At 48.4% G+C, this 18,523-nt stretch overlaps 1 protein-coding gene across 1 annotated transcript in view; it reads left to right on the top strand.

The window, feature by feature from the left end:
* zbtb37 (zinc finger and BTB domain containing 37) overlaps positions 1–11,152 on the top strand; it is a 73,169-nt gene extending 62,017 nt beyond the window's left edge. The window contains exon 5 of the mRNA XM_072511778.1: positions 9,683–11,152. Within this exon, the coding sequence (XP_072367879.1) occupies positions 9,683–10,165 (483 nt within the window). The 3' untranslated portion in view covers positions 10,166–11,152. The remainder of the gene's footprint in view (positions 1–9,682) is intronic.
* Positions 11,153–18,523: the final 7,371 nt, after the last annotated feature.

The raw sequence follows: 18,523 nt of genomic DNA, 5'->3' as shown, positions 1-18,523 counted from the left end.
GACAGACGGGCCAGGGGGTGGCGATCTGCGAGGCTCGACAAAAGATCTCTGACAATGAGGACGAAATCTTAGGCCTGGCGGTAAAGGTGGAGGCGCACAAGGCGCTCCACAAGAAATGGCAGGAGCGGTTCGAGGAGATGGACAATCGGTCGAGGCGGAAGAATCTACGGATTCTGGGCCTCCCGGAAGGGCCGGACATGGGGGCCTATGTGGTCACCATGTTGAACTCACTGATGGGAGCGGGGACCTTCCAGGGGCCCCTGGAGCTGGAAGGGGCCCATAGAGTGCTGGCGAGGAGGCCCAAGGCTAACGAGCCTCCGCGAGCGGTGCTGGTGAGGTTCCATCGGTTCGTCGATCGGGAGTGTGTGCTCAGGTGGGCCAAGAAGGAGAGGAGCAGCAGGTGGGAGAACACTGAGGTACGGATATACCAGGACTGGAGTGCGGAGGTGGCGAAGAGGAGGGCCGGGTACAATTGAGCGAAGGCGGTGCTGCACAGGAAGGGGGTGAAGTTTGGCATGTTGCAACCGGCGTGACTGTGGGTTACCTACAAGGACCGGCACCATTATTTTGAGTCTCCGGAGGAGGCGTGGGCCTTTGTTCAGGCCGAGAAGTTGGACACAGATGGAGGGTCGGGATGGGCGACTGGGGACTGCGGTTGATATGCTATGTTTATTTTTGTTTCGAGGCGGGGGGGCCTTTGTATTGCTCCAGATTTCTTTTTCTGTGTTTTTCTCTTTTGGGTCGGTGAGGGTGGCTGGGGCTGGTTGGGCACTGTTTCGGTTGGGTTGGTTGGGGGGGCTCTTGGAGGGGGGTAGGTAAACAGAACAGGGGGGGGGATGGCGGGGGAGGGGTAGGCCCGAGTCAGGGGTGAGGGGACCGGGCCTGTAAAAGGAGCTGCGTCAGAGGTGGCGGGGCCTGGTAGGTGGAAAGCGCGGGCTTTTTCCCGCGCTGAAGACTGGAGGGGGCGGGGCCGGGGCGGGGAAGCGAGGGTTGTTTCCCACGCTTAGAATGGAAGGGGGAGAGCCTATGGATGGGGACGGGAGAGGAGGGTGTACCACACAATGGGAGGAGTCGTAGGCCAGGCGGGAGTGGCCGGGGTCAGCAGGAGTCAGCTGACTTGCGAAAGTGCAATGGGGGGAGTAAATCAGCTAGGATGGGTCCTAGCCGGGGGTGGGGGGTTGGGTGGGGGGGAATCGAGTTGCTTCTGCTATGGTCAAGGAGGAGCTGGAGCAAGTGGGGGGGGGTCAAGACGGGGGTATGCCGCTGTGGGGAACGGGCGGGTGCGGGGTGCAGGCGCGTGGCTGGCCGAGGAGGGGTCATGGCTAGTCGGCGGGGGAGGGGGGCGGGTAGCCCCCTGATCCGGCTCATAACCTGGTATGTAAGGGGACTGAATGGGCCGGTTAAGCGGGCCCGCGTGTTCGCGCACTTGAAGGGGCTCAAGGCGGATGTGGTTATGCTTCAGGAGACACACCTGAAGGTGGCAGACCAGGTAAGATTGAGGAAAGGGTGGGTAGGTCAGGTGTTTCACTCGGGGCTGGATGCCAAAAATCGAGGGGTGGCGATCTTGGTGGGAAAGAAGGTGTCGTTTGAGGCGTCGGGAATTGTGGCAGATAATGGCGGTCGGTACATGATGGTAAGTGGTAAGTTGCAGGGAAAGAGGGTGGTACTGGTCAATGTGTATGGCCCGAACTGGGACAATGCAGGTTTTATGCGGCGTATGTTGGGTCGGATCCCGAAAGTGGGGGTGCCTGATAATGGGGGGAGACTTTAACAAGGTGCTGGATCCGGCACTGGATCGCTCCAGGTCTAGGACGGGTAGGAAGCCGGCGGCGGCTAGAGTGCTGAGGGGGTTTATGGACCAGATGGGAGGGGTGGACCCTTGGAGATTTGCAAGGCCGGGGGTTAGGGAATTTTCATTCTTCTCACGTGTCCATAAGGCTTATTCCCGAATCGACTTTTTCATCTTGAGTAGGGCGCTGATAGCGAGAGTAGAGGATACTGAGTATTCGGCAATAGCCATTTCGGACCACGCCTCGCATTGGGTGGACTTGGAGATGGGGGAGGAGAGGGACCAGCGCCGGTTGTGGCGCTTGGAGGTGGGGCTGTTGGCGGGCGAGGAGGTGAGCGGGTCCGAGGAAGTATGGAGAGGTACCTGGAGACCAACGACAATGGGGAGGTCCGAGTGGGGATGGTATGAGAGGCGCTGAAGGCGGTGGTGAGGGGAGAGCTGATCTCCTTTAGGGCCCACAAGGAGCGGAGGGGGCGAGGGAGCGGCTGGTGGGGGAGATGGTGAGGGTAGACAGGAGGTATGCGGAGGAGCCCGAGGAAGGATTGTTGAGGAAGAGGCGTAGCCTCCAGGCTGAATTCGACCTGGTGACCACCAGGAAGGCGGAGGTGCAGTGGAGGAAAACCCAGGGGGTGATTTACGATATGGGGAAAAGGCAAGCCGGATGCTGGCGCTTCGGAAGCGGGTCACAGCTAGGGAGATCGGGGGAGTTAAGAACAGGGGAGGGAGTGTGGTGCGGATTGGAGTTGGCAGCAATGGGGTCTTCAGGGACTTCTACGAGGAATTTCATAGAATTTACAGTGCAGAAGGAGGCCATTCGGCCCATCGAGTCTGCACCGGCTCTTGGAAAGAGCACCCTACCCAAGGTCAACACCTACACCCTCTCCCCATAACCCAGTAACCCCATCCAACACTAAGGGCAATTTTGGACACTAAGGGCAATTTATCATGGCCAATCCACCTAACCTGCACATCTTTGGACTGTGGGAGGAAACCTGAGCACCCGGAGGAAACCCACGCACACACGGGGAGGATGTGCAGACTCCGCACAGACAGTGACCCAAGCCGGAATCGAACCTGGGACCCTGGAGCTGTGAAGCAATTGTGCTATCCACAAGGCTACCGTGTTGCCCCGATGTACCGAATTGTACCGATCCGAGCCCCCACGGGAGGAGGGAAGGATGGGCCGCTTCCTGGACCAATTGAGGTTTCCAAAGGTGGAAGAAGGACTGGTGGCGGGATTTGGGGCCCCAATTGGGCTGGAGGAGCTGATCAAAGGGATAGGAAGCATGCAGACGGGGAAGGCACCGGGGCCGGACGGTTTCCCGGTCGAATTCTATAAAACATAAATGGACCTGTTGGGTCCGCTGTTCGTTAGGACCTTCAATGAGGCAAGGGAGGGGGGGGCTTTGCCCCCGACGATGTCCCGGGCACTGATCTCCTTGATCCTGAAACGAGACAAGGATCCCCTGCAGTGTGGGTCTTACAGACCGATTTCCTTGCTAAATGTAGATGCCAAGGTGCTGGCGAAGGTCTTAGCCACGAGGATTGAGGATTGTGTGCCGCAGATCGTCCATGAAGACCAGACTGGGTTTGTGAAGGGGAGGCAGTTGAACGCGAATGTGCGGAGGCTTTTGAACGTTATCATGATGCCGGCGGGGGAGGCGGAGATAGTGGTGTCGATGGATGCTGAGAAAGCCTTCGATAGGGTAGAGTGGGGGTACCTGTGGGAGGTGCTGAAGAGGTTTGGGTTTGGGGAGGGGTTTGTCAGGTGGGTTAGGCTGTTGTATGAGGTCCCGATGGCGAGTGTGGCCACAAACAGGAGGAGGTTCGAGTATTTTCGGTTGCACCGAGGGATGAGACAGGGGTGTCCCTTATCCCCCCTGCTCTTCGCACTGGCGATTGAACCACTGGCTATGGCATTGAGGGAGTCAAGGAACTGGAGGGGGTTGGTGCGTGATTGGGAGGAGCATAGGGTGTCACTCTATGCGGACGACCTGCTGCTTTATGTGGCGGACCCGGTGGGAGGAATGCCGGAGGTAATGAGGATTCTTAGGGAATTTGGGGATTTTTCGGCGTACAAGCTCAACATAGGGAAGAGCGAGCTGTTCGTAGTTCATCCAGGGGACCAGGAGAGGGGGATTGGCGAGCTACCATTAAAAAAGGTGGAGAGGAGCTTCAGATATCTGGGAGTCCAGGTGGCCAGGAGCTGGGGGGCCCTGCATAGGCTTAATTTTACAAGGCTGGTGGAGCAAATGGAGGAGGAGTTCAAGAGGTGGGACGCGTTGCCGCTGTCCTTGGCGGGTAGGGTGCAGTCAATCAAAATGACGGTGCTCCCAAGGTTTTTGTTCTTGTTCCAGTGCCAGTGCCTCCCCGTGTTTATCCCGAAGGCTTTTTTCAGGCGGGTTAACAGGAGTATAATGGGGTTTGTGTGGGCGCGAGGGACTCCGAGGGTGAGAAGGGTGTTCCTGGAGCGGAGTAGAGATAGGTGGGGGACTGGTGCTGCCCAACCTCTGTGGATACTACTGGGCCGCCAATGTGACGATGGTGCGCAAGTGGGTGATGGAGGGGGCTGCATGGAAGAGGCTGGAGATGGCGTCTTGTGTGGGTACGAGTCTGGGGGCGCTGGCAACGGTGCCGCTGCCGCTCCCTCCAATGAGGTATACCACGAGCCCGCTGGTGGTGACTGCCCTCAAACTTTGGGGGCAGTGGAGGCGGCACAGGGGGGAAGTTGGGGCCTCGGCGGGGACCCCATTACGGGGGAACCACCGGTTCGTCCCAGGAAGAACAGGTGGAGGGTTTGCGGGGTGGCACAGGGCAGGGATATGAAAGTTGTGGGACCTGTTTGTGGACGGGAAGTTTGCGAGCCTGGGTGAGCTGGAGGAGAAGTACGGGCTCCCCCCCCCCAGGGAACACCTTCAGGTACTTACAGGTAACGGCGTTTGCCAGACGGCAGGTGGTGGAATTCCCGCGGCTACGGCCACACACAGTACAGGACAGGGTGCTGGGGGGGGGGGGGACTTACCAGGGTGTGAGGCCTTTTCTCATTAGAACAGAGAAGGATGAGGAGCGACTTGATAGAGGTTTATAAGATGATCAGGGGAATAGATCGAGTAGACAGTCAGAGACTTTTTCCCCGGGCGGAACAAACCATTACAAGGGGACATAAATTTAAGGTGAATGGTGGAAGATATAGGGGGGATGTCAGAGGTAGGTTCTTTACCCAGAGAGTTGTGGGGGCATGGAATGCACTGCCTGTGGAAGTAGTTGAGTCGGAAACATTAGGGACCTTCAAGCAGCTATTGGATAGGTACATGGATTACGGTAGAATGATATCGTGTAGATTAATTTGTTCTTAAGGGCAGCACGGTAGCATTGTGGATAGCACAATTGCTTCACTGCTCCAGGGTCCCAGGTTCGATTCCGGCTTGGGTCACTGTCTGTGCGGAGTCTGCACATCCTCCCCGTGTGTGCGTGGGTTTCCTCCGGGTGCTCCGGTTTCCTCCCACAGTCCAAAGATGTGCAGGTTAAGTGGATTGGCCATGATAAATTGCCCTTAGTGTTGGGTGGAGGTGTTGACCTTTGGTGGGGTGCTCTTTCCAGGAGCCGGTCCAGACTCAATGGGCCGAATGGCCTCCTTCTGCACTGTAAATTCTATGATAATCTATGATTAATCTAGGACAAAGGTTCGGCACAACATCGTGGGCCGAAGGGCCTGTTCTGTGCTGTATTTTTCTATGTTCTACGATGCAGGAGGGGAGGAGGCCTCGGTGGTGGAGGTAAAAGGTAAGTGGAAGGAGGAGTTGGGAGAGGAAATTGAGGAAGGGACGTAGGCAGATGCCCTGGGGAGGGTGAACTCTTCCTCATCGTGCACGAGGCTCAGCCTCATACAGTTTATGGTGCTGCACAGGGCACATATGACCGGGACAAGGATGAGCCGGTTTTTTGGGGGTGAGGACAGGTGTGTTAGGTGCTCAGGGAGCCCAGCAAATCACACCCATATGTTCTGGGCTTGCCCAGCGCTGGAGGAATTTTTGAAGGACGTAGCGAGGACAGTGTCGAGGGTGGTAGGATTCAGGGTCAAACCGGGCTGGGGGCTCGCAATATTTGGGGTGGCAGAGGAGCCAGGAGTGCAGGTGGCGAAAGAGGCCGAAATTCTGGCCTTTGCATCCCTGGTAGCCCGGGCGAAGGATACTTCTTCAGTGGACAGATGCGAGGCCCTCAAGCGTGGAATCCTGGATCAGCGATATGGCAGGGTTTATTAAGTTGGAGAGGGTGAAATTCGCCTTGAGAGGGTCGTTACAAGGGTTCTTTAGGCGGTGGCAACAGTTTTTAAGACTTCCTGGCAGAGCGGTAGACATTGGTCAATGGCAGCAGCAACTATGGGGGGGGGGGGGTTTACTTTATTTATTTATTTATTATTTGCACTGGAGGGTCTGAGGGGGTGTATACACTTGTTGTATTAAGTCGGGGTGTTAATGTTAATTTATTATTTATGTACAGGGGGATATGGAGGGTTGCCTTACTGGACTGTGTTTTGTACTTAACCCTGTTAGGTTCTTTTTTTCATTTTGTTATTGATATTTAATGAAAACCTTTAATAAAAATTATTTTTAAAAAGAAGCAGGACTACAATTCCAGTGTACAGGTGACCATGTTGATGCTGAACAGGGTGTGAAATCATAGAATCCCTACGCTACAGAAGGAGACCATTCGACCCAACCAGTCTGTACCGTCCCTCTGAAAAAGCACCCTACTTAGACCCCACCCTATCCCAGTAACCCCACCTAACATTTTGGATACGAAGGGGCAATTTGAGCATGGCCAGTCCACTTAACCTGCACATCTTTGGACTGTGGGAAGAAACTGGAGCACCTGGAGAAATCCCATGCTGACAAGGGATCCCGTGCAAACTCCACACTCCACGCAGACAGTCACCCAAGGCTGGAATTGAACCCGGGTCATTGGCGCTGTGAGGCAGTAGTGCTGACCACCGCCGCCGTGCAATATCGTGAAGGAAGTCACAGTTGGCAACTGCTACAAACACACTGAGTTCAAACAGGTTGAGGCTGCACAAGAAGAGGAGTAGTGTGATGCCAGTCAACCCAATGACAAGGTACTTTCCACTTGGCTGTGGGAGTCTGGTATGCAAATTCCTGGCAGAGATGGAGACTGGTATGCAGATTTCCAGCAGAGACAATCATGGAAACTTGGGCAGAGAAGGATACTGCAGTACAATGCACAATGAAAATGCCAGATGATGCCATCGTGGATGCAGTAAGCTCTTCAACCTTAGTGGCCAATGACCCAAGAGATTCCAACAACTTGCCCACCATTTTCCCTGACTGATGCCATGAAGATTGTAGAGATGCTCCGAGATTTCACACTGCAGCACAAAAAGCACAAAGTCTGTTTGATCGCATTGTGCACGATACAGGGTGCTGTGATGTCAATCTAAAAGATGGAGGTGTTTCTGCAGTGCTAAATCCCAGTCTTCCTCAAGGCCCCGGCCTTTTACAAGACCAACACAATGTAAAGTATGAGATATGGAGAGGCGGTGGCGTAGTGGTATTGTCACTGGGCTAGTAAACCAGAGACCCAGAGTAATGCTCTGGGGCCCCAGGCTCAAATTGCACCACTGCGGATGGTGAAATTTGAATGCAATAAAAAAAATCTGGAATTAGAAGTCTAATGATGACCGTGAAACCATTGTCGATTGTCGTAAAAGCCCATCTGGTTCACTCATGTCCTTTAGGGAAGGAAATCTGCTGTCCTTACCTGGTCTGGCCTACATGTGACTCCAGATCCACAGCAGTGTGGCTGACACTGAACTGCCCCCTCAAGGGCAATTAGGGATAGGCAATAAATGCTGGCAAAGCCTGTGACACACATCCCATGAACGAATAAATAAAAATGTGGGATAAAGAACTTTTTCACCATTTTACTGTCATATTCAGCTTTTAAATCTGAAAAACAGTTCAAGTATTAGGAGCATTTTTAAGTTAATTGAGTTGATAGAGACGCATTCATGTGCAAAGTGGGTCTCGCTGGCTAACTCGTAAAATTCAACCAGGAACCCATCGGGCCCCGGTTCCTTCCTTGTCTGCATCTTACACCGAGCTCTGCAGACCTCCAACCCCATCGGCGCTTCCAATGTCTCCCACAACTCATCCCCCACCTGAGGAAACTGCAAGCCCTCCAAAAACTCAACCTCCTGCTCATCCTCTGGTGGCTCCGACCTGTACAGCCCCTCATAATTGTCTCTGGGTCTACGACCAACCCACCCCCAGATTCTCACATCTGCAAAATCTCCCTGGCAGCCTCTTGCCGCCTTAACTGATACACAGTTCATGTCAGGAGTGTGTGTGTGATGGGACTCCGCTGTTTTAGATGCTGCTGAGCCCAATTGCTCCCCTGCTAGCCTCTTCTCTTCCATTAATGCAGTGCCTTTCTTTTGAGTGCCTTACAGCCAATTGAGTGCTTATTCAACTGGAGTCTCTTTTCTACTGGAAGTAACCTGGCAGCCAATTTACGCACAGCAAGCTCCAGCAACCAGCAATGCGATAACAACCAGATAATCTGTTTTAATGCAATTGGCTGAGGGATAAATATTGGCCAGGACATCAGGTAGAACTCCTGGCTCTTGATAGTGCCATGGGATGTTTAACATCTACCTGTGAGGGTAAACGGACCTCAATTTAACATCTCAAGCAAAAAGCAGTAACTGTATCAGTGCAGCACCCCCTGGCAGAATATGTGCTCCAGTTGAGTGTAAAGAGCCAAATATCATGACTGTTGGAAGTGGAGAATAACCTACCATTAGGACAATGCCTGCAGGCTAAATTACGTGATAGGATTTATTTACATACAAAATTATATACAGAAGCTAATAATAACAGTCAGTAATCTTTCTTAGTCCCACTAGTAGGCTTACATTAACACTGCAATGTAGATACCGTGCAAATCCCCTAGTAGCCTGTTCAGGTACACTTGAGTGAAAATTCAGAATGTTCAATTCACCTAACAAGCACGTCTTTCATGGTTTTGTGGGAGGAAACCGGAGCACCCGGAGGAAACCCACGCAGACATAGAGAGAACGTGTAGACTCCACACAGACAGTGACCCAAGCTGGGAATCAAACCCCGGTCCCTGGTGCTGTGAAGCACAGTGTTAACCACTGTGCTTCTTGGTGCCTAAGGTACAACAAATACTTTAAGTACAAAAGTCTTGAATCTCCTTTCAATAAGTTGCTGAAGATGGAACCTCTGGTAGTAATATGTGAAGAATTTGTTTTCTACGTTCTCTCTTCATGGACAATGGTTTCTCCGCTTGGAATAACCTATTTCCCAAATAAATATGATATGCCACAACTGCACAGTTACAGAGCTTTGTCAGTGGCTTGAGGAATTCTTTAATCCTGCCTTTAATTTAGAAAGCGGACACTCCTCGACAATGTCACTCATTGCTTGGACTGCACCACAGCTGCAACCTGCTTAGTCTTGGTGACCCCACTGATATTGGCTAGCTGCACAGAGGCCTTGACCCGTCCGGAAATGGTTTAAAAGAGCCCACTGTCACCATGCATGGGAGACCACCGCTGGGTGGACGAGCAGTGGGTGCATTGTAGTAATGAAGTGGAACCTAATACTTTACATACAAAAGGAGACAATAAAATTGGGGCTGGCTGAGTGGGCATGTGGTAACAAGAACAATAAACACATCATTGCCCACATCAGTCAGGGCATAGGAATTACAACACACTGCATTGAGAGCAAGAAGGCCATTACATTGCAATGATTCAGCACTGTTGCGTTTTACATTAACCTGATTAACTGTCGTCTTATATTGCCACTCTGTTGCTCGCAGCTTCTGATTTGATTTAATGTTCTCTTTCAGACTGACGAGGCCCCCCTGTTCGGCGTCAGTGGCTATGAAGAATACCTGCGGGACCAAGAGGTGGCCGAGCGCTGGTACCGCTATAACCCTCGGCTGACTTGCCTGTACTGTGGCAAGTCCTTTAACCAGAAGGGAAGCCTGGACCGCCACATGCGGCTGCACATGGGCATAACACCCTTTGTATGCCGGATCTGTGGGAAAAAGTACACCCGTAAGGACCAGTTGGAGTATCACATCCGCAAGCACACCGGGAACAAGCCCTTCCACTGCCATGTGTGTGGCAAGAGCTTTCCGTTCCAGGCCATTTTAAACCAGCACTTCAAAAAGAACCACCCAGGCTGCACGCTGCTGGATGGGCTCCACAGTATTTCACCAGAGACCACCACCAAGGGACAGAATGGGGAAGAGTCGCCACCTCAGGATGAGGCGAAAGCCATAGGCGAACTGATTCATGCTTCCGTCTCGACTACTGGGCCAGACTGAATGTGCACCGGGGACAGATATCTGTCTGTGGGACCCCGGGAGGGTGGGGGGCTGCATTTATTTTAGTGTGGACTGTTTTATTTGGATTTAGAACTGTTTATATAAAGGGTTTTTTTTGCAGGAAAGGAAGATTGAGCCTCCCAGTTGTTGCAGTGCTCCAAGTCACATGCAGCTATTGCTCTTTTACCCTCATGACTTTCCTCTTCCTTAGGAAGATAACACTGCAGGAAGTGATTGGATCCTTGCTACAGGCAAGGGGTAAATCCTAGGCTGTAGGAGATAATGTTGAACAATTAAATCCCAACAGAAAGCATTCTCCTATATGGATGCCAGGGGTCCCCCCGTCGATGCACATTGCTGTGCGCCAATCCCTGGGTTCATTTCTTAACCTGTCCTGGAGCAGCCCAGCATACATGATCTGCAAGATCTGGGGTCACTTCCCCAAAGCTGTTGAAAGGATTTATTCATAGTTGTCAGTATTCAGAAGGAACAGAAAGAAAACTAGCCCATCTCCCTGGAAGGTGCGCGCGTACGAAGGGGTAGGAAATGATGAGTAGTAAAGGGGGTTTAGAGTGGAAGCTCTTATGCAGAATCCTCAGTGATGGAGTACCTACGCTGTGAATGGAAATCCCTGTGGTTCTGTACATTTCTATAAACGACTGACGAAAAGCATTTTTAACTATAGATAGTATGTAAAAGAAATAGGGATACTCCGTAATGAATGTGTGACCAGGTTTGACACTAGATTTATAGTTGAGTGGATTTGTGTGTAATGTTTGAGTAGTGTGAGTGTGTCTTTCAACCTGGGATATCCCTTAATGAGGACTGAAGGGCAGTTTTTTTTAATATACCTCCTATAAACCGTCCAATGAAGCAGTTCTGCTTGGATTTGTGAAGCTGTTTTTATCAATAATGAATTGGGGAAATGTACAGAACACAGACTATTCCATAATTTATAGCATTCCTGGAATAAACTAATGAAGTCGCCGACTCTTTGATTTTAGTGCAAAAAAAGTGCAGCAGATTGAGCTTGGAGCAATTTCCATGACCTCTTGGGCACAGCCCACATCTCTCTGACTTGGTGTATTCCAATGTCGCACACTGATAGGTAGGACATCTCTCTCTCAAACTTGTGTTCCTTACTCACCCGATACTTACTGTCTCAGAAATGCTTCAAGCTCAATACATAACACAAACCCAATGATGAGGAACACATTAAATGTGATAGGATAGACCGGGAAATAACATTTCTTCTAATGGGAGACCCAGAACAAAAGGCTTAAAATTAGAGCTGACGTTTCAGGATTGATTTGAAGGAGCATTTCTTCACACAAAGGGTAGTGGAAATTGGGAATTCCCTCCTCTAAAAAAGCTTTTTGGCCTGCAAGTCAATTGAAACTTTGAAAACCGAGGTTGATGGATGTTGCAGTATTAATGGTTATAGAGCCAAGGCAGGTAGATGGAGTCAAGATACAAATCAGTCACAATCTCATTGGATAGCAGAATAAGCTCATGGGGCTGAATGACCCCTATGGTTACTGACGACCGAGAGTCTGGTGAGGAGGGAGATAAGTGCTTCACGTCACAAAAAGCTGCTTGGGTCAGAGCTGCTCCTCGTCCCATGGTTTGAATGGTTATATATTAGTAACTTGACGTTTTATACACTGTAACCTCTCCAGTCTGGAACTCTGTTCCTCAGAAGCATCAGTTATCCAGAAATTATTTGAGCCAACCCAAGCATTCCCTCAATATCATCAACACCATTTTACTACAGTACTTTAGGAACAGCAACATGCAAGATACAGTATTTTGAAAAGTAAAATTTATTACTGCTTTATAGTATTTTATCCGTGCTTTATGTTTGTGGCACATATTTGTATCTATGGAGTTTCCCTGTTCATACACTTGTGGTTAGCTATTCTAACATTTTTTAATCCAGAAAATACCGAAATCTAGAAATCACTTGGCTCCAAGAATTCTGGACTGCAGACTTTACAATGTATTTAAATTACATTGAACCCAGTCAGGAGAGGTGGAAAAGAATAAACCCAGATGCAAGGCACCAGGTTTGGGAGGAATGAGATGGATGAATCCAGCAGTGATTGGACCTCGTCACGGTGGGAAGGAGTATTATGTTGAGATCCTCGGAACAAATAGGTTAGACTTGGTTTATGGAGTCTCACATTCAACACAGAACAAGGAAAATAATAGCCAAAGTAATATTGATGTAAGGGTTATTGTGGGGTAGAGGGAGATTGGACACTGTTTTAACATGGTGGAGTTATACAAAGAAGTTACAACCAAAAAAACAAGTTACATCATGCCCAATGAGTTATTGGTAGCAGATACTTGAATTACATTTACCCACCTGTTTCCTTCATCCCCCCCCCCCCCAATCTGATCTTGAATATCAACTTTGTTTCTGTTCAACCACTAACTCTGTTGGTGAATTCCATGGCCTATTAATTCTAAATTCTGCCCCTATCTAAATTTCTTAGATTTAATCTTATATATGTGGCCCCTTGCTCTTGACTCCTCAGCCACTGGAGTCTGAGTCTATCCACTTTGTCTCCTTTTGTAATTTTTAAACACTCATCATATCGCCCCAACTGAGTTTTTAACAAAAAAAAGTCTACATTTTTACATAGAACATAGTAAATTCCAGCGCAGTACAGGCCCTTCGGCCCTTGATGTTGCGCCGACCTGTGAAACCACTCTAAAGCCCATCTACACTATTCCCTTATCGTCCATATGTCTATCCAGTGACCATTTGAATGCCCTTAGTGTTGGCGAGTCCACTACTGTTGCAGGCAGGGCATTCCATGCCCTTACTACTCTCTGAGTAAAGAACCTACCTCTGACATCTGTCCTATATCTATCTCCCTTCAATTTAAAGCTATGTCCCCGCGTGCTAGACATCACCATCCGAGGAAAAAGGTTCTCACTGTCCATCCTATCTAATCCTCTGATCATCTTGTATGCCTCAATTAAGTCACCTCTTAACCTTCTTCTGTCGAACGAAAACAGCCTCAAGTCCCTCAGCCTTCCCTCATAAGATCTTCCCTCCATACCAGGCAGCATTCTGGTAAATCTCCTCTGACCCTTTCTAATGCTTCCACATCCTTCCTATAATGCGGCGACCAGAATTGCACGCAATACTCCAAATGCGGCCGCACCAGAGTTTTGTACAGCTGCAACATGACCTCATGGCTCCGAAACTCAATCCCTCTACCAATAAAAGCTAACACCGTACGCCTTCTTAACAACCCTCTCAACCTGGGTGGCAACTTTCAGGGATCTATGTACATGGACACCGAGATCTCGCTGCTCATCCACACTGCCAAGAATCTTACCATTAGCCCAGTACTCTGTCTTCCTGTTATTCCTTCCAAAATGAAGGAATGAATACAAGTTTGTATTTCCTCACACTCGGCAGCATCCCAGTGAGTCTGCATCTAAAGCCTCAATATCCTAATGTACAGCCCAATACTGCACGCATTACTCTATCTGAAGTCTTAATGCTTTATTCCTTTGCTTTTATGTTCTTTATTGCTTGAGAAAAAGCCTTGAATTCTGTGAAATCTTTTTTATCTAACTTTATCCACAGAAGTTCTGCCCTTCAGCGAACCTGTCCCCTCAAATCCCTCTGCTTTCCACAGCATGAAGCCGACTCCAACTCCGAGAATAACAACTGCTGTTAATTAAAACAAAATTAATCACCTATTTCAGTGTCTTACATTTGCCATGTTTTGGCCCATTCTCTCCATCTTCTCTTGCAGCTTCCTTTAGCCTTCTAAATAATTTATTTTTTCAAATACTTTAGTATGATCTGCTCATTTCGTCATCAGTCTCTCGGACCAGATTGATACGCAAACCATCAACAGGCACAGTGAACAGATGTAGCCCCAGAACAGAACCTTGTCAGATACCACAACCATGGACATTTCAAACCACTCTGGAAAACTGCCCTTAACTCTTCCTCGCTGTTTCTTTCCTTCTAACCAAGTTCTAATTCAGTTTGCTATCCTTAATTCCATACCCCTTAATCTCATCGATCTCTTTATACCCTAAATTCCCTAGATTAGGGGAAATTCCATTAGGTTGGAAAATAACGAATGTGACCCCTTTATTCAAAAAAGGATGGAGACAGAAAGCAGGAAACTACAGGCCAGTTAGATTACATCTGTCATAGGGAAAATGTTAAAAGCTATTATAAAGATTTATAGCCGGGCATTTGTTAAAATTCAAGGCAATCATGGTTTTGTGAAAAGGAAATACCGCTTAACCGATTTATTGGAGTTCTTTGGAGGAATCACGTGTTGTGGATAAAGTGGACCGGGTGAATATACTGTCTTTCGATTTTCAGAAGACATTTGATAAAATCAGCGTGCGTTTCCTCTGGGTGCTCCGGTTTCCTTCCAGTCAAAAGATGTGCAGGTTAGGTGGATTGTCCATGCTAAATTGTCCCTTACTATCCAAAGATGTGCAGGTTAGGTGGGGTTATGGGGATAGGACGGGAGAGTGGGCATAGATAGGTTGCTCTTTCGGAGGTCCAGTGCAGACTCGATGGGCTGAATGGCCTCCTTCTGCACTGTAGGGTTCTCTTTTATGGATTCTATGAAAGGGTATTGCGGAAAAGTCATGGTAGGATGTGACGAGTGGTATGCCACAGGGAACACTGCTGGACCCTCAACGTTCTACAATTTATATACATGACTTGGAACAAGGGACTGAAGGGATGGTTGCCAAATTTTTAGATAATGCAAAGATAGATAGGAAAGTAAGGTGTGAAGAGGACATAAGGAGGCTACAAAGGGACATAGGTTAAGTGAGTAGGCAAAGATCTAACACATTGAGTATAATGTGGGAAAATATGAAAGGGTCCATTTTTGGCAGGAAGAATAAAAAAACAAGTATATTTGAATGGTGAGAGATTGCAGAGCTCTTGAGATGCAGAGCGATCTGGGTGTCCAAGAGCCTGAATCACAAAAGGCCAGTTTGCAAGTACAGCAAGTAATTAGGAAAGTTAATAGAATGTTATTATTTGTTATCATTTATAGCAAGGGGAATTGAACACAAAAGTAAAGAGGTTATGCTTCAGTTGCAGAGAGCATTGGTGAGACCACATCTGGAACACTGTCCAGTATTGGTCTCCTTATTTAAGGAAGGATGTTAATGTGTTGGCAGAAGGTCAGAGAACGTTGGCTAGATTAATACCAGAAGTGGATGAGTTGTATGAGGAAAGGTTGGACAGATTGGGTTTGTATCCACTGGAGTTTAGAAGAGCAAGAGACGACTTGATTGAAACATAAGATCCTGATGGGTCTTGAAAGGCTGTTTTCTCTTGTGGGAGAATCTAGAATTAGAGGTCACTGTTTAAAAATATGGAGTCACCCATTTGAAACAGGAATGAGAAGAAATTATTTTCTCAGACAGTCGTGAGTCTTTGGAACTCTTCTTGAAAAGGTGATGGAAGCAGCGTCTGAATATTTTAAGGCAGAGCAGGATATATTCTTGATTAACAAGGTGGTGAAGGGTTACTGGGGATATGTGGGAAGTTACAGTCCTATTAGCCATGATCTTATTGAATGATGGAACAGGCTCGAGGGGCTGAATGGCCTACCCCTGCCCCTTGTTCGTATGTACCTTATCAGAGGCTTTTCTGAAGTGTGCAATTCATATCCCCCATTTCCACATCTACCATTGCTGTTCACTCCTCAAAAAATTGAGTTTTGTCAAGCATGGTCATCCCTTTCGAAATCTGTTTTATCTTTAACCAGATATGCAGCAATTTCATCGCTACTTGAAGACTCTAAAAGATTTCCCCGACTATAGATGTTAACTGGTCTTTATTTGGTCAGATGAGCACCCACTCCTTTAAAATGGGTTCTACATTGGCCATTGCCCAGTCTGCAGGAACACACTCAGTAAAGCCCTGAAATATGATTTCATGGGCCTCTGCAGTCTCCTCAGGATTTGAGGATGAATCTAGAATGTAACCATTATGTCGTGCTTGAGCTTAATTTTATTATTAATTTTACTATTATCCGTCATAAAATCAATCCCGAGTTCACCTGTCGAGTTACGTGTCTCTTTAGTAAAGTCTGATGAGAAGTCTTTATTGAATACCCCTGACATTCTATTGATCATCTGTAAATTGTCGACTGAACACCGGATCATAACAGGGAGGTTAGATATAGAGTTTGTGGGATGGAGGAGAGTGTGTTTGAGTCTGGAGAAGATGATAGGGAGGTAGGTGTGGCTGAGAGCAGGCAAGGGAGTGGCTGAGGAGGCAGAAGGGGAGGGAGGATAAACATCTACCTAGAGGGACCAACTTTATGTATGGGTGTACTTTCAATTACTCAAAAATATTATTAATCTCCCATTTACCTGTTTTTCCTGTTCTGACCTTCCGTCTGAGCTATCAGCACTGACCCACTTTACATTTAAAACATTAAATCTGCTTAGTTAGATTCCCATTGCTAGTGTGAGGATGATAACTGGGGTAGTGAACATTGAAACATAAGCCGTGTGAAAACAGAATCAGGTTGAGTTGACGATTCAGGAACTTGCTAATACCGAAGAACATCAGCTGAAAAAAGCGTGTGAGCTGCCCACCAATCCTCATGGTCAGAGGCAGAACCATGGGGGAAATACACAGCTTTCGAGAGAATTGCGTGTGTTTGAGATGTCTCATTTACTGGACTGCCTTGTTGAAGAGTGAATTGCACGATCTTTTGCCAGTGTCACAATACCTCGGGTGAGTGTGCGGTCAGTTCCAGCCCCACAGACTCCAGAGTCCCAGCATAAGTGAATGAACTAATAATTTGTGTATTTTCCCAAGATCTTTAACCCTTGACTGCTCCAATTAATTACAGGCACCAGATTTAGCAATAAAACATTAACAAACTTTATTTATAACAAGATGAACATATAATGGAACAATGGTCTACTAGTCTACCTATTCCCAAAACCCTGTCTCATTCTTCCACCCAGACACACACATAACAGACACATGGTGAAGGGGTAGGAAAGGTTAAAATATAACAAGGATTAAGCGGTATGAGAGATTTGAGGGTCCCTGGTGCTGAGGTGGTGGTTTCTGTGGTCCGGATCTGCCAAGGACGCAAAGGGTTGAACTCCTTGGTTGGTTTGCCTTTCTTAATGGTTGTATTCGATTCGAACATGGAGGGGGTAAAATTCCCTCCAGAGAGTCACTTGCATTTGTAGGACCTCTGCCAGTTTAATCCTCAGATTCACTGAGGTAATATTAGAATTCTTCACCTGAGGATTTCACTAGGTTTTTAAATAATAATAATCACTTATTGTCACAAGTAGACTTCAATGAAGTTACTGTGGAAAAACCCTAGTCGCCACATTCTGGCGCCTGTTCGAGAAGGCTGGTACGGGAATTGAACCCGCGCTGCTGCCCTGTTCTGCATTACAAGCCAGCTATTTGGCACACTGTGCTAAACCAGCCCCAGTAAACAATCCCTTCTTCTTGCAGGTGGCGCTAGACTCGGTCCTTCTGCAGGTTGACCTGACTGCAGAGAAAAGGGTCTTTAACACAGGTCACCAGTTGAGAAAAGTCAGTTTCAGTTCCCCAGCCTTTTACTCAGAAGTGGAACATTCATAGGCTGGCTGGAGGGGACTTTAATTGCCAGTCTTAGCTGACAGAAATTGTTTCACATCAGCTTTCCAAAGAGAGATTTGAAATTGCCACAGATCTGACAACTGCCAGCAGGCTTTTAAACCGGAGGGACTTCTCAGGCTTGGCTGGAACCAATTTAAATCGCCAAGCTGAGAGAGCTCTGCTTTGAGCTTCCTTCCAGCCTAAACCCCAAAAGTGAAACTAAAACAAAATGGCTTGCCTATGTTCTCCACAACATTCTGAACTGCTTGACCAATCGCCAGTGGAAATATGAAAAGGTCCAGAAGAGGTGATTGGCTGGTAGCCGAGTCTATCAAAGTGACAGCACGGGCTATGCCACAGAGCATATTGAATCAGAGGGGATTATCATAGAATTTACAGTGCAGGAGGAGGCCATTCGGCCCATCGAGTCTGCACCGGCTCTTGGAAAGAACACCATACCCAAGGTCAACACCTCCACCCTATCCCCATAACCCACTAACCCCACCCAACACTAAGGGCAATTTTGGACACTAAGGGCAATTTATCATGGCCAATCCACTTAACCTGCACATCTTTGGACTGTGGGAAGAAACCGGAGCACCCGGAGGAAACCCACGCACACACGGGGAGGATGTGCAGACTCCACACAGACAGTGACCCAAGCCGGAATCGAACCTGGGACCCTGGAGCTGTGAAGCAATTGTGCTATCCACAATGCTGCCGGA

This window comes from Scyliorhinus torazame, chromosome 7 (assembly GCF_047496885.1).
Source record: "Scyliorhinus torazame isolate Kashiwa2021f chromosome 7, sScyTor2.1, whole genome shotgun sequence".
NCBI lineage: Eukaryota > Metazoa > Chordata > Chondrichthyes > Carcharhiniformes > Scyliorhinidae > Scyliorhinus > Scyliorhinus torazame.
This window is presented reverse-complemented; position numbering and strand designations above follow the sequence as displayed.